General features: G+C 38.1%; 1 protein-coding gene across 2 annotated transcripts; it reads right to left on the bottom strand.

Annotated features, from left to right (window-relative positions):
• Positions 1 to 2,208: 2,208 nt before the first annotated feature.
• Positions 2,209 to 12,660, bottom strand: echdc2 (enoyl CoA hydratase domain containing 2). Of its 2 annotated transcripts, XM_047374266.1 has the most exons (12): positions 12,607 to 12,660; positions 11,567 to 11,824; positions 9,993 to 10,060; positions 9,835 to 9,922; positions 9,677 to 9,763; positions 9,489 to 9,581; positions 7,230 to 7,286; positions 7,061 to 7,123; positions 6,854 to 6,978; positions 3,189 to 3,239; positions 3,061 to 3,108; positions 2,209 to 2,873 (listed from the first exon to the last, which is right to left on the bottom strand). In XM_047374266.1, the coding sequence occupies exons 2-12, from the start codon at positions 11,805 to 11,807 to the stop codon at positions 2,796 to 2,798; spliced, it is 999 nt and encodes a 332-aa protein (XP_047230222.1). In that variant the 5' UTR covers positions 11,808 to 11,824; positions 12,607 to 12,660; the 3' UTR covers positions 2,209 to 2,795. The 2 variants fall into 2 exon arrangements, with proteins under 2 accessions (XP_047230222.1, XP_047230221.1); XM_047374265.1 differs by lacking the exon at positions 12,607 to 12,660 and having other exon boundaries at positions 11,567 to 11,915.
• Between the last annotated feature and the right edge of the window lie 409 nt (positions 12,661 to 13,069).

Below are 13,069 nucleotides of genomic sequence, written 5' to 3'. Positions count from 1 at the left end.
CTTATGGGAATCTGCATAACAGGACTGCATATAGAATTATTTTTTAAAATGGAAATTATTTTAAAAAGTGATACATTATCCTACACTAAATACACAGCTTATGATATTTCATACATTTTTTCTGTTTGTAAAACCAGACCCACTTTACGACCCAAAGCGTCTGGAGGCCAAATAAGCAGTAAAACAACCATTTTAAAATTCAGTTTTCAACTTTTAGATCAATGCTTCCTAAAGTTGAGCACAGGAGCCCACTTGGTGTCTCGAATCAAGTTTTGAGATGCTCTTCAGAAATTAAACTAAAGAAAAATGATCATGCTAAATGGGCCATTTTTTGTTAGAATAGTTGACGCAGTTTGGAAAACAATGCTTTACATACAATAAGAAATAATGCGTAGAAACACATTTTCATTACTTCCATTTCTTTTTTTACATGCATATCCAGACTTGGAATATAGGGGTTAATATTTCCTACATTTCCAGACTGCATCGGAACCCTGGGTCCAGAGGTTACCATTTTTCTTCGGTTCTTTGTTCAACCTGCAGTTAAACACAGTAAAGCTACTCAAATATCCAAGGAGAAGGACAGGTCAGACAATTTGAATACTATAACAGGTCAGACCACCAAAAAACGTTCCCCAAGTGCAGTTAGCACAGCAAACCTACTGTACATTACCTCATCTGCTCAGTGAGTTATGGCCTTATGGTTTTGTTAAATCTGTCATTTATTGAGCTTGTTTGTTATGCACCTAACTAGGACTGGATTATCGTTATTAAATTAGGTTCTGTCGCTCCTATTGAATTTGCTTGAACATTGCTCTAATTTAAGGCCAGTTGGAGTTTTCGTAAGTTTATTTCAAATACAAAATAAAGGAGAAAAAAAAATAAAAAATACTGTGTGTATGCCAAGACTGTGCCATGTTGCTGCTCAGTCATGTTTTCATGTATGAAAATAAAGAATGTATGTTGCCATAAATTGGTCTCCTTTTTTTTTTAATATAACGTCAAAAAAATCACGTCATCTATAAAGTACAGAATGTGACAAAGACAACAATAAAAAGATGGTCTGTAATGTCATAGTTTCAGTTAAAAGTCAGTTCAGTCTTTCTCTCTTAGCTATCAAGAAATCAGATCAGGCTTGTTTTTAACATTTTAGGCTATTATACACAAAAAACTGAGTTGCTGGTTCCTCAACAGAGGCAGTAGTTGTATAAGGCACAAAATACAAGAATTACAACATCTCGAATTATCCATCAAAGCATATGGCCCTAACGTTTCATTTTTACTGAACTCAAAAACCAAGTTCATCAAGGTACCTACTGATGATTGATATGTTTCTGCACCTAAAATCTGAGGTTTTTTTGTTTTGATATGTTTGTTAAACTGAGAAAAAAAACAATCACCAATAAGAGCCAATCAGGGGAAAACTACCATGTCTTGATCTCCAGCAACACGGCAAGTCTCTGCTCAGACTTTCACTTTAACATTAATAGATGCCAACAGTTTCTCTTAAAGGGTGACACAGATCCCAGTGCATGCACAGTTGAAGCTAGATATTTACAAACACTATATTATCTTTGCTTTGCTGTCTGACTTTAAATCACACTAAAGTTTTAAACATTTTGGTCAGTTAGGATCAAAATGCATTACATAATTATTTGTATGTATTTGTTAAATACTAAATGTTTTTAAATTCAGAAATGTATATACATTTCCTCAGTATTTGGTTGAATTGGCTGTCTCACCTTGGTCTGAATTGGGTCAAGCAGTCTGGGTTTCCTTCAATAAGCTTTTCACAATAGTTTGCTTGAATTTTGGCCCATTCCTCCTCACAGAACTGGGGTAACTGGGTCAGGCCGTCTTGCTTACACACCTCTTCAGCTCTGCCCATAAATCTTCTATGGGACTGAGATCCAGGTTTTCTAATGGCCACAGCTAAGTATTAATGTTGTCCTTGACCCAGTGTAACTGATGTGACCCCATGCTTAGGGTCATTGTTCATTTAGAAGACCAATTTTTGTCCAATCTTTAACAAAATGTTCTTTCCACATGATACCATCCTTTGTGTGAAGTGCACCATTCCCTCCAGCTGCAAAACACCCCCATACTATGACGCTGCCACCCCTGTGCTTCAGTTAGCACAGTGTTATCTAGCTTGCGAGCTTCAACTTTTTTCCTCCTCCAAATACAAAAATGGTCATGACAGCCAAACACTTTGATTGTAATTTAATCAGTGCACAGGACATAAATCCAAAAATTAGGGTCCATGTAGGGACAGAGGACTTAACTGTGGATAAAGAGGCTGAGAACAGAACCCGTCTACATCCTGAACAGTATGTTATATATGAACAGTATGGACATTCCCACGGTGAATTTCATTTTTGGGAAATTATACGTAAGATGAAGATGACGCAGACTTTTGGAGGTCCACAATTGTCTTCCTGAAGCCTGGCTGATTTCTTTTGAATTCTTTCTCTCCTTCATTTAGTGCAAATGTTGTGACTTTACCTATCAGAAGCTTACAAACTCATGACATCATCATGAGGATTTTTCCAAATTGCTTAAAAGGTACAGTAATCTTAGTGCATGTATACTCTGAATTTCAACAAGGTAATGGAGTATTTTAAACAATCTCACATTATTCTGGCATTTATTAAATCAAAATCATTTTCAAGTCCTAACTGACCAAAAACTCTTCAGTCGGATTTGATATCAGACAATGAGAAAAAAACAAGACTGAGTCTTTGTTTTTTAAACATCTTGTTTCAAATGCATGTGGGCAAATTGGTGGGGCACTTTCACTCCCCGATGTACCGGGGAGGCCTCTTCTCGATAAAGGCAGCCATGCCCTCCTGTCGGTCCCGTGTGGGAATGACCTGAGAAAGGACAGATGACAGGTGATGAGTTGATCAGATTACAGGCGTTAGTGTGGGCAGCAAAGCTGGACATAAGTGTGTCATGTGGGGTTTTCTGAAAAACAAAGTACTGGAATCATTCACCTCCTTACATTAAACTTCCTGATTGACTAAAATAATGATTCAGAAACATTGGTGGAAGACTTACCCTGGCGTAGCACATCCTCTCTATTGCCATTGCTGACCCAATGTCAACCTGGAAGAAACAGATCACAGTCAGTCGTTTTGATATAGACATTTTTAAAGCCGAATTATTAAGAGTATTCCCTATGGTACCTCAACGCCTCTGTTTATTGCCTCTTTGGCCATCCGGACAGCAACAGGAGCCTGGCAATCATAAGAGAAATGCGGTTTATAGTGTCTTAAATAAAACCATTTCACTAAACAAAATTAAGAAATGAGCAAAAACAGAAAACAAATTCACAACTTTTTACAGTCTTCATAGCCTTTTATAGCACTAAGGCAAGACTTAGTGAACAGTATCCATGGCTTCATCAATCAGGTTACAGATCGGTTTTGCAGGATAAGGCCTTTTTTAGTTTTTCATTTCCCACATTTATTTTCTGAACCGAGATCTGGTCTGTTTGTGAAATTCAGTTCCGACCACCTTCTTGAAGGTTTAAAAAGGGTTTAAAATTTTATCACAGTAGCATAATCTTAAATTGTGTCTGGTGGACATTTTCTTTTTTGATTTGGTCACGTTTTGGATCACTATCCTGCTGAAGGACCCAATCAGAATGTTATCCTTGTCCTGGTATTTTAATGCATTAATGATGCCATGTAAGGCTTCCATTGCCTTTTGAAAGACAAACAGGCCCACAGCATCACAGATCCTCCACTGTACTAAACACATGGTTCCTACAGGGTCTCAATTTTATTTTAAAATTCCATTTTTCTCCAGACTCAATTTTAAAGTTGTTCATGACATTATGGATATATGGTTCCAAAACATTTGCATAGTTGAGTTTTATTATCTTTTTTTCTTTATAAATCATAAAACAACACAGTTTCATGATTTAGAAACACATTAAGCTAGCTTCTGAGTTACTAGTGTGGTAAATGGCTTTTATTTAAAGATTTTTTCTTCTGGGCAAACTTGCATCAGGTAAATGTATGATTCTTAGAAACCTCGATTGAGTACAAATCCCTGTTTGTAGGTTGTAAACCAAATCCTGCTTAAGAATCTTGGGTCTGGTTTTAAACCAAAAAGTAAAATAATCTAAAGAACAAAAAAAATTATTTTGTGATGTGGTAAACCAAAACTAAAGGTTGTCCTAAACTGTTCAAACGGTTTAAGTTATGTTTTAGATAGTGGAATAACAGAAGTTTGGAAAATCAAACTTATTTCGATACTAAATTTTAATTTTGTGATACTTTTCAAGACTAAACAGTGTACATGAGGGGATTTTTCACATACTCATTTTTTATTTCACCCCAAGCCCACCAGGAGAGTTTGTTACCATAAAGCTTAATTTTAGACTCATCTGACCAAAGCACACAGTTTAAAGTCACAGTGGAGTTTAGCAAACTCTGTATGTTTACCTTTTTGATGGTAGGATGAAAAAAATCTACGTGTTGTGACATGGTGCTATATAAATAAAACTGAGTTGAACTGAACCTTATTGCAGTTTCCTCATATTGAGGTTTGGTGATATTTATTACTACACTTAAATTTGTTCTAATTTTGCATGGTGGCAAAATAAATATGGGCCCAGCCTAGAGGCCAGTGACTAGAGGAAGATGGAGCTTTTTGACACATTTATATTCCAGGGAAACAGAAAGTAATGGATTACTAATTGTTGACTTTGGTCTATTTGTGTTTAGTTTTTTTTTTTCCATTTAAAACCTTTTTTTTTTGTTAGCATATTTTTCTGCAGTGTGAGATGAGTTAGTTTTACGGAGAGACCCAAGTATTCCTTTAGTGACTGTATTTCATCTGACAGCAATCATTTTCAGCTTACTTTGACACAACTTTTAACAACTGGCATTAAAAACTGATTGTAACTGTAGGGTATTATAACTAGCATTGCATTAGTCCATATGATTTTTTTTTTTGGTTTATATATTTCTGTGTATGAATTGACCTGTTTGTCTTATAAAGTGCCTTGAGATTACATTTGTTATGAATTGGCGCCAAGTAAATAAACTGAAGTGAAGTGAAATAAGAGCAGGTATCCAGTCATTTAATGGCTTATGGCTTTATTTTACTCAAAATAGTTTTGTATATCTAGACTGGTGCAGGGATGTGTCTCTAACAAAGTTATCACTTTCTTTTCCTCTGCTTGAAGAGGAAAAGAAAAACATTCCATATATCCTTAGGGTAATTTTATGAAGCCACAACATCCGGATGTTAGACTTAGTAACCAAATCCCAGATCTTTGTAATTTTCTTATTATTTTTTGACCAAATAAAAATCACAAGAAATAACTGGATGGTTAATTTGCAGCTCATGATACTCAAAGATTGAGCCATGTAATTTAACAGTGTCCTATTTGGAAATTTAGGAACTGAATCTGCTTTTTGCAGATAATGTATTTGTTTATGTTGTAGTTGTAGTGGATGTAATGTAGGATTTGTTTGTTAATGTTGAGATGAAGAAAAAGAGGAGACAGATGGTTTGGTATTGACATTATTCAGAAGCCCATGTAGACATGTGGTTTGATGTTGACCCAAAGAGAGATCAAAAACTCACTGGTGGGACTAAGTTTTTTATTTAGCCCAAGAAACCTTGTCATTTGAAAATATATATTTAAAAAAAGAGATGCATTTAATATTGTGGTTAGCTGGCTGCTACCATAAAACAGGCAGAAAAACTAAGGCACTAGAAATAGTGATGTCATGGGGCAGACGTTAGAAAGGGCTTACAGACTCATTAGCCCAGGGCCTGGTGTTTTTGGGTGGCCCAAAAGATTATTATTATTTTTTTTATGAATGAATGTTTTGCAAAAAATGTTTTTTTATATAAAGCTCATAGGCCCACATCAGGTTAGTTGTTTTAATATTGTTAGATTTTCATGAACATAAAGAATATTTAGGCCTTTCAACATTATGAAGTAAATGTGCATCTTTTTGGGAATACCATGACATCGTTTGCCAGAGGATGGTTTTAACCGACTAGCATCAATTCGTACCTGCTGATATGTATGCACTCCCAAAATCAATTTCTGATCCGTGAACACACCATACATAAGTGCTACCAGGTTGTGCTAACAACAACAATCTTTCATGTTGAAGCTGTTAATGGGCGAGGAAGACTCAGAGTGTTATTATCAGTATCATTGAGGTGTATAAAAATTAAGTCAGATGTAACACAAACACATAAGAAGTTATTTAAAATGGAAATGTATTTTCTATGACATGTGGACACATGTCTGTGATTCATTTGGGCTGCTAGAGAGCAAGAGAGAGTGAGACTTTCAGTAGATAACAGGAAGGCAGAAGAAGTATCGAAAAGTCTCTACTCGTGATGAAACATTCTAGATTTGGCAATGTTGGCAACCTTTTGGAAATCAGATTGAAGGCTCAGAAGCGAAACTTTCTAAGGAATGCAGACAGAGGCCGATGGTTCAGTAACGCTACCCAAGCTAATCGCTAATAAAAAAGGTTTAACAAAGTAAAAAAATTTCAACTTCATAATCGTTTTTTTACATATCAGTAAAACCCTGTTTTGCAGTCACTGCTGTCCCTCACACAAGGCATGAGCTCAGATCAGTTTAAATATTGTAAAATTATTATCAGCTAAACTTGTTATCAGGAAGCCAAAGCTTTACCAGAACTGGAAATTGAATCGAAAATCTGATTAATCTCTATTAATAACCCTTTCGATTCATCTTAATTTAGTTCACGGTAAATTCCTCCATAGGCTTAATTCATAGCAGTCTTTCATAAGTCTGGTCTCTGTTCATAATTACACTTCGAAAACAAATGAATTATGTACTAACCTGGGGCAATATCTCTCTGGCCAGGGTCAAAGCCGCTTTATAAGCAGCATCTCCAGTCTGGTTCTGCTCCACAGCTTTGTTTACAAGCCCCATCTCTAGAGCAGTCTGCCCTCCCACACGCCTACCTGAAAACACATAGACAAAACATTGTGTTGTCCACCAGAACCTCTTAGACTCTGCAAAAGATCTACATTTTTGTCTCACCACCTGTGAATATGAGCTCCTTGGCCAGAGTGATGCCTACCATGCGCGGCAGCCGCTGACTGCCCCCTGCAGGACAAACCCCATCAAGGTGAACTTCACACAGCTCTTTTGTCTCTCGACTAAAACGATCAGTGCATTTCAGGGTCATTTCTGTGACCTCTGGTGGACTTACCTGCCCCTGGGAGAAGCCCTCGTGTCGTCTCTATCAGACCCATCTGGGCTGAATATGCTGAAACACACACATGCAAAACAAAGGACGGATGAAGGTCAACATGAGTGATGCCTCTGTCAGAGCATTGGACACAAACACCTGCTCACCTTGCTCAGCCGTGCTCAACCAATCACCAAACTGCCACACCTAATATAACCCATCACACGGTGATGTATGTACATGAACAGCTGGGCAGATGGCTATCATTAGCCCCAAGACTCTGTGCCAGGTCATTAAAGCACCTGAGACATTTCCATGAGGTACAGAAAGTGAAAGAGTGACACAAAATGTACAAAATGTAACCCCTTAATGCCTGAATTATTTACAATTATGTAAAGAAATAAATGATTTGTGTTTTGTCTATGAGGTAGATGCAGTATTAAGTTATTATTCATTTGAATATAAATACATTTTATGTAGGTATTCAGTAAGCAAGAAATCAGCAAACCTTTGACCACTAGATGGCGAAAAAGTGCTTCAGATATCGCCTTTGGTAAGTGTGGAATGTGCAGCGACAAGCGATAGTTGGATACATTAAGACTGGAAGGTGAGGTGATTTCACAACAATAGCATACAAGCAGTTAACATTTAATCAGAGAGAACTGTGGTCGAAATTTCAACATTTTTAAAAAAGATGATCTGATAACCAAACGTTATTGAATTTATGTTTACCTAACTTCTAATGTACAGTTTAGGCATTCTAATCCTAACATCTTCTTATTTGGTAGGTTGAATAGGTTTGATAAGTCTTTTGCGGTTATTCATTTTCAAATTCATGTTTGAGAGAGTTTTGCATATCTTTCTATCTAAAAATACTTATTTTTCCTGGAAAAACTTAAGCTCCAGTGTGTCTTTAATAACTTTGAATTGGCGGCAGCAGTGAGTGTCATCAGATATTACAATTATTCAGTATAACACTTTAAGTTTAATGTGCTTGATATGGCTGACATCTTGCTCTCTATAGGAAAGGTACTGAAAACAGATAAGTAAGTCACAGAACCCCACTATAAAAGGAAAAATCCAAACTATCCCTTTAATGTCATTCACTCTAGATTTTTAGGCATCTTGTTCATTTCCTATACATGTGCATCATCTTTCTAATAGTAATTTTCATGCTGTGTTCTCTCTTAGATAGTTCCTTAAAATTCCCCAACAAAAGGGGAAGATAAACTGAATTCTTCTTCAGTTGATTCTTCTTCCCAGAACGTACGGGGCCTTGCAAGTGTTCATACACATTGAATTTTCCTACCTTTTGTCATGTTAAAACCACAAACCTAAATTCATAAGGTTTGAATTGAAGAGAGAGCTGAGCCGAAAAGCAAAGCTCTCAATTTACTGGTCGGTCTACGTTCCTACCCTCACCTATGGCCATGAACTTTTGGTCATGACCGAAAGAACGAGATCCCGGATACAAGCGGCTGAAATGAGCTTCCTCCGTAGGGTGGCCGGGCACTTCCTTAGAGATAGGGTGAGGAGCTCGGCCATCCAGGAGGAGCTCGGAGTAGAGCTGCTGCTCCTCCACATCGAGAGGAGCCAGTTGAGGTGGCTCTTTAATCAACTTGTTTATATTGTACATAGCCCATTAGTCTTCGTTATTCTTTGATTCTGCTTGGTAGTTTAGTTGGATTGTTTTAGCATAGTAAAGAGTTTGTTGATTTAAATATGTTTGACTTTGAGTTGACTCATTTTTGTTAATAAATTCTTGTATTTTAAGAAATTATGTGAATTCATTCCATGTGTGTGTAGAGTTTTGCTGTTCAATAATGTCAGAGCTTGGCTCACCCTTTTGATTTTGTCCCAATACCACCGCCTTACTGGGCTGGTATTCACAAGACAACCCTTAACAGACCAAAATATTATTTGATAAAATATTAATATTAAAAAATATTTTCAGATTCATAATCACAACACATATTAATACTCCTGCAGGGTATTTATCCACTCTGAAATTTTTGTAAATCCCTGGGAAATACAAACCTTCGCGGAGAGCACCACTGCTCCGAGAAATGCTGATGCAATCTGAGAACTGTCAGTCTAACACAAAGTGGAAGTTCCTGTCCTCCATCACCCTGTTTAAACTCACCCGCTGACCTTATATGACTGGATTACTGACAGCTGCAAAGGGACAACGTGACGTCCCCCTTCCAGCTGAATTAGCGTCACCTGACAGAACAAAGATGTGCCTTTTACAGTTCAGCTTTGACAAGTGAGGTCACTCACAGGCGGTGCGCAGGTCGCAGGCCAAGGCGAGCTCTAGTCCACCTCCTAGGGCGACGCCATCCATCGCTGCGATGGTGGGTGTGGGTAATAATGCTACCAAGGCAGTAAGACAAGGTGAGGGAAGTTCACAACTCCACAAACACCATCCCAAACTAATCATTTAACACCAAATAATGATCATCTGCTACCTATTTGAGTCATGAGGGAGCGCAGGCCATGAACAAACAAATCAGACTCGGAGTTGTTCATCAGAGCTCGTTCTTTCAGGTCAGCACCTATGAATACAGAAATTATTATTGGTTATTGGTTAAAGATACAGATTCACTGCAGAGCTGTGCCCTCTCACCTGCACAGAAGACCCCCGGCACTAAACTCCTGAAGATCACCACCCGAACTGCAGAGTCATTGGACAGAGTGGACATCAGCTCCCTCATCTGCACACAAACAAGAGTCCATGTCGTATTGGTGTGTGTGTATACGTGTGAGGTAGACAGGTCTGCTCACCTGTGACACGAACACAAGACCGAGAGCGTTTCTTGCTCTGTGTTGACACATCAGCACTTCTGCTATCCCTGAGGGCACAAAAGGAGACAGGACAAACAAAAGACATCAACCCGAATGGTTAATAATAAACTGATTTATCAAAACTAGGTTTCTAAGCTACTGGTTGTCAAGAGTCCATGATTTACTGCTCTGCTCTGACTATCTACAGTGAGGTTAGCATGAAAAAGCAAAGCAATCAATGTCAATAAAATGATTTTAAATATAATATATATGGTGACTAATAGATAAAAATCCTATTGTCACCTTGTGTTTTTATGTTTAAAACTGTGAGTTTGGTTTGATGGAACTGGTATAAAAATATTGAGCAGACTTGAAACACAAAAGAAACAAATACTCCTACTGCAGCTAATTTAATATATTGAATTCCTGTTATAACAATGTTATCTATAACATTTATTGATCGTCTGTTTTTTTGTTGTTTTATTTTTGCAACCAGAAATCTATCCTAACAAACGAGTTTGTGTTTAGTGGCTTGCAGGCAGGCAGTGTGCAGCAACAGGTGTAGGAGGGGTAGCCCAACTCTAAGCTATGCTCCATAGTACCAGAGAATGCTCCAGAGACTCCAGCACGTTCTCTGACATCTCATTATGACTTCAAACCGTAGAAACGGTGTGACCTAACTTTTTTGTGAAGATTTTTGATATTTGCTGATACCACTAACAGGCAAAAATAAAGAACTCTTCAGCTGTCTGCATTTGTGTCTTATTCCTATAGAGACCTCTACAAATCTCTGCATATTGGAAAAGATTGGTCATATGATAACATATTGAGGTACAAAATGGCATTTAGTCCAGACCCTGTGTCAGTTTGTACCTGCTAGAGAGAAGATTCATACCCACTTTGACAACCAACTATTATTTTACCTGCAGTTTACTATAAAGAAATGAGGTTCTATGACTCTAATAAATTATATCCACCAGCTGATGGTTGCTTAGTTATTTCAGTTTCATCATGGGTCATGATCTGTCATATTTTATAAGAAACAACTGATCCCATAGGTATTAGTAAAACTATAGTTCTGGCTAGCTGGCCTGAGGCATTAGTGAACTAGGCTGCCAAATCAGGCGTCCATACAAGCAGGGGTCCCTTAAAGAGCACATTAGTTCTCAAACTTTTAAATTTGCTATGACAGCTTCTGAAACTGCTAATTTAGGGCTTTAAATTGTAACAATCCCCGCCCGCCTAATGAAATTCTGCTCAAGGAACCCTGGACCGGCTCTGGGTTCTGGTAGCCTTACAAATACACATTTATACACTCTGATTTGTGATTTCCCTTGTGAGATAATGATACAAATCTCCCTTCAAATAATAATCCAGAATAGGTTAACTGTGAATGCAGCTAGTCATTTCTTTATAAGTAACCAAGTAGCTGCACAGATGCTTGCACTCAACACAAAGAATTTCAATAGTAGGAAATAAAAATCCAGCAAGTGAATGAAATGTTTCAGCTAACATGACTGATGACGATCTGAGCTATATTATTAATAATAAATACCCATAAAATGTGTCCCTACCCTCGTCCTGTCCCTCTAACCGCTTTAGGTCCACCTCCACGGACTCCTGCGCCTCTGTGTGCTGCCAGCGGCTCTCAGAGCGACAGCAGGCCGCGAGAGAGCTCCTTCCCCCGGCCAGTACTCGCGTCCCGTCCCGGTTTAACGCATTGTGATATAGTCGTTGCGTTTCCCGCAGAGACACAGCCAAGCACCGCCATAATGAGCACCTCGGCACTGCCAGTCTGCGTAGGACAGCTGTCATGCTCACTGTCTTTTGTTCTAAAAGAAGCAGTGAGAGCAAGAAGAAGAAAGTTACTTTTCGAGATCAGCAGGAAGTTTGCAGCAGGTTTCTTCCTGAGGTAGGAGGGACTTGCTCCTGGCTGCTCCTGTACAATGACACAGCAGCAGCAGAGTTAACAACTCTGTCAAAAACAATGTGTATGTAAAGATGGAAATGTGTGGATATTAGTCAATAGTTGTGCATAAGTAAAATCCACAAGAGGTATTGTATATTTTCTCTATAAGAATACAGACTAAAATGTTACAGCTTCAAGAAATTATAAACACAAAGTTCATGTTTATAGTTGTGGTTTATTCTTTATGAATACAATATGCTATAACAGTTTGTGAATACGATTTATTTTCTATGAGAATACAAATCTACATCAGCGACTTGGTGTCACGTGATCTCAGGCTGGTTAGTGGAGCACAGTCAGTCAATTCGCGTTGCGCATGCGCTGTCACACTCCTCACCGCCAGTAAACGTAGTGCCAGAATGGGAGGTAATTCAGTCTAAAAGGAATATTAGGAACAGAGGGGAGATAGGGGGGAAATCAAGAGTATTCTAAATAAAGCATTTTTCTTATTTTTATGAAATACAAAACTAAAACATAGAATATAGTCGGTGGAGTTATACAATGATGTACAGTAGGTGGCAGTATGCACCTCTGAATTTGTTGCGAACCGCCAGCAGAAAAAGAAGCAGCAGCACTAGCACTAAGATGACGGACCAAGAGCATATATTAACGACATTAAGACATGTATAAACTTTTTAACATTACCTGGCTTTGTACCGTAGTTTCTTGGTCCATCATCTTGGCGCTAGTGCTGCTGCTTCTTTTTCTGCTGGCGGTTCGCAACAAATTCAGAGGTGCATACTGCCACCTACTGTACATCATTGTATAACTCCACCGACTATATTCTATGTTTTAGTTTTGTATTTCATAAAAATAAGAAAAATGCTTTATTTAGAATACTCTTGATTTCCCCCCTATCTCCCCTCTGTTCCTAATATTCCTTTTAGACTGAATTACCTCCCATTCTGGCACTACGTTTACTGGCGGTGAGGAGTGTGACAGCGCATGCGCAACGCGAATCGACTAACTCTGTGCTCCACTAATTAGCCTGAGATCACGTGACACCAAGTCGCTGATGTAAATTCGTATTCTCATAGAAAAGAAATCGTATTCACAAACTGTTATAACATATTATATTCATAAAGAATAAACCACAACTGTAAACATG

This window comes from Girardinichthys multiradiatus, chromosome 9 (assembly GCF_021462225.1).
Source record: "Girardinichthys multiradiatus isolate DD_20200921_A chromosome 9, DD_fGirMul_XY1, whole genome shotgun sequence".
NCBI classification, from domain to species: Eukaryota; Metazoa; Chordata; class Actinopteri; order Cyprinodontiformes; family Goodeidae; genus Girardinichthys; species Girardinichthys multiradiatus.
Note: the sequence above shows the minus strand (reverse complement) of the source record. Positions and strands in the feature narration are given on the sequence as shown.

Bases quoted from the DNA above. Each gene is read 5' to 3' on its own strand.
- echdc2 (XM_047374266.1), bottom strand. From the start codon at position 11,807: ATGACAGCTGTCCTACGCAGACTGGCAGTGCCGAGGTGCTCATTATGG. The intron at 10,061-11,566 runs GTAGGGACACAT...TTGTGCCCTCAG, and splicing joins GTTAGAGGGACAGGACGAGG to GGATAGCAGAAGTGCTGATG. The intron at 6,979-7,060 runs GTGGTGAGACAA...ATGTGTTTTCAG, and splicing joins CAAGGAGCTCATATTCACAG to GTAGGCGTGTGGGAGGGCAG.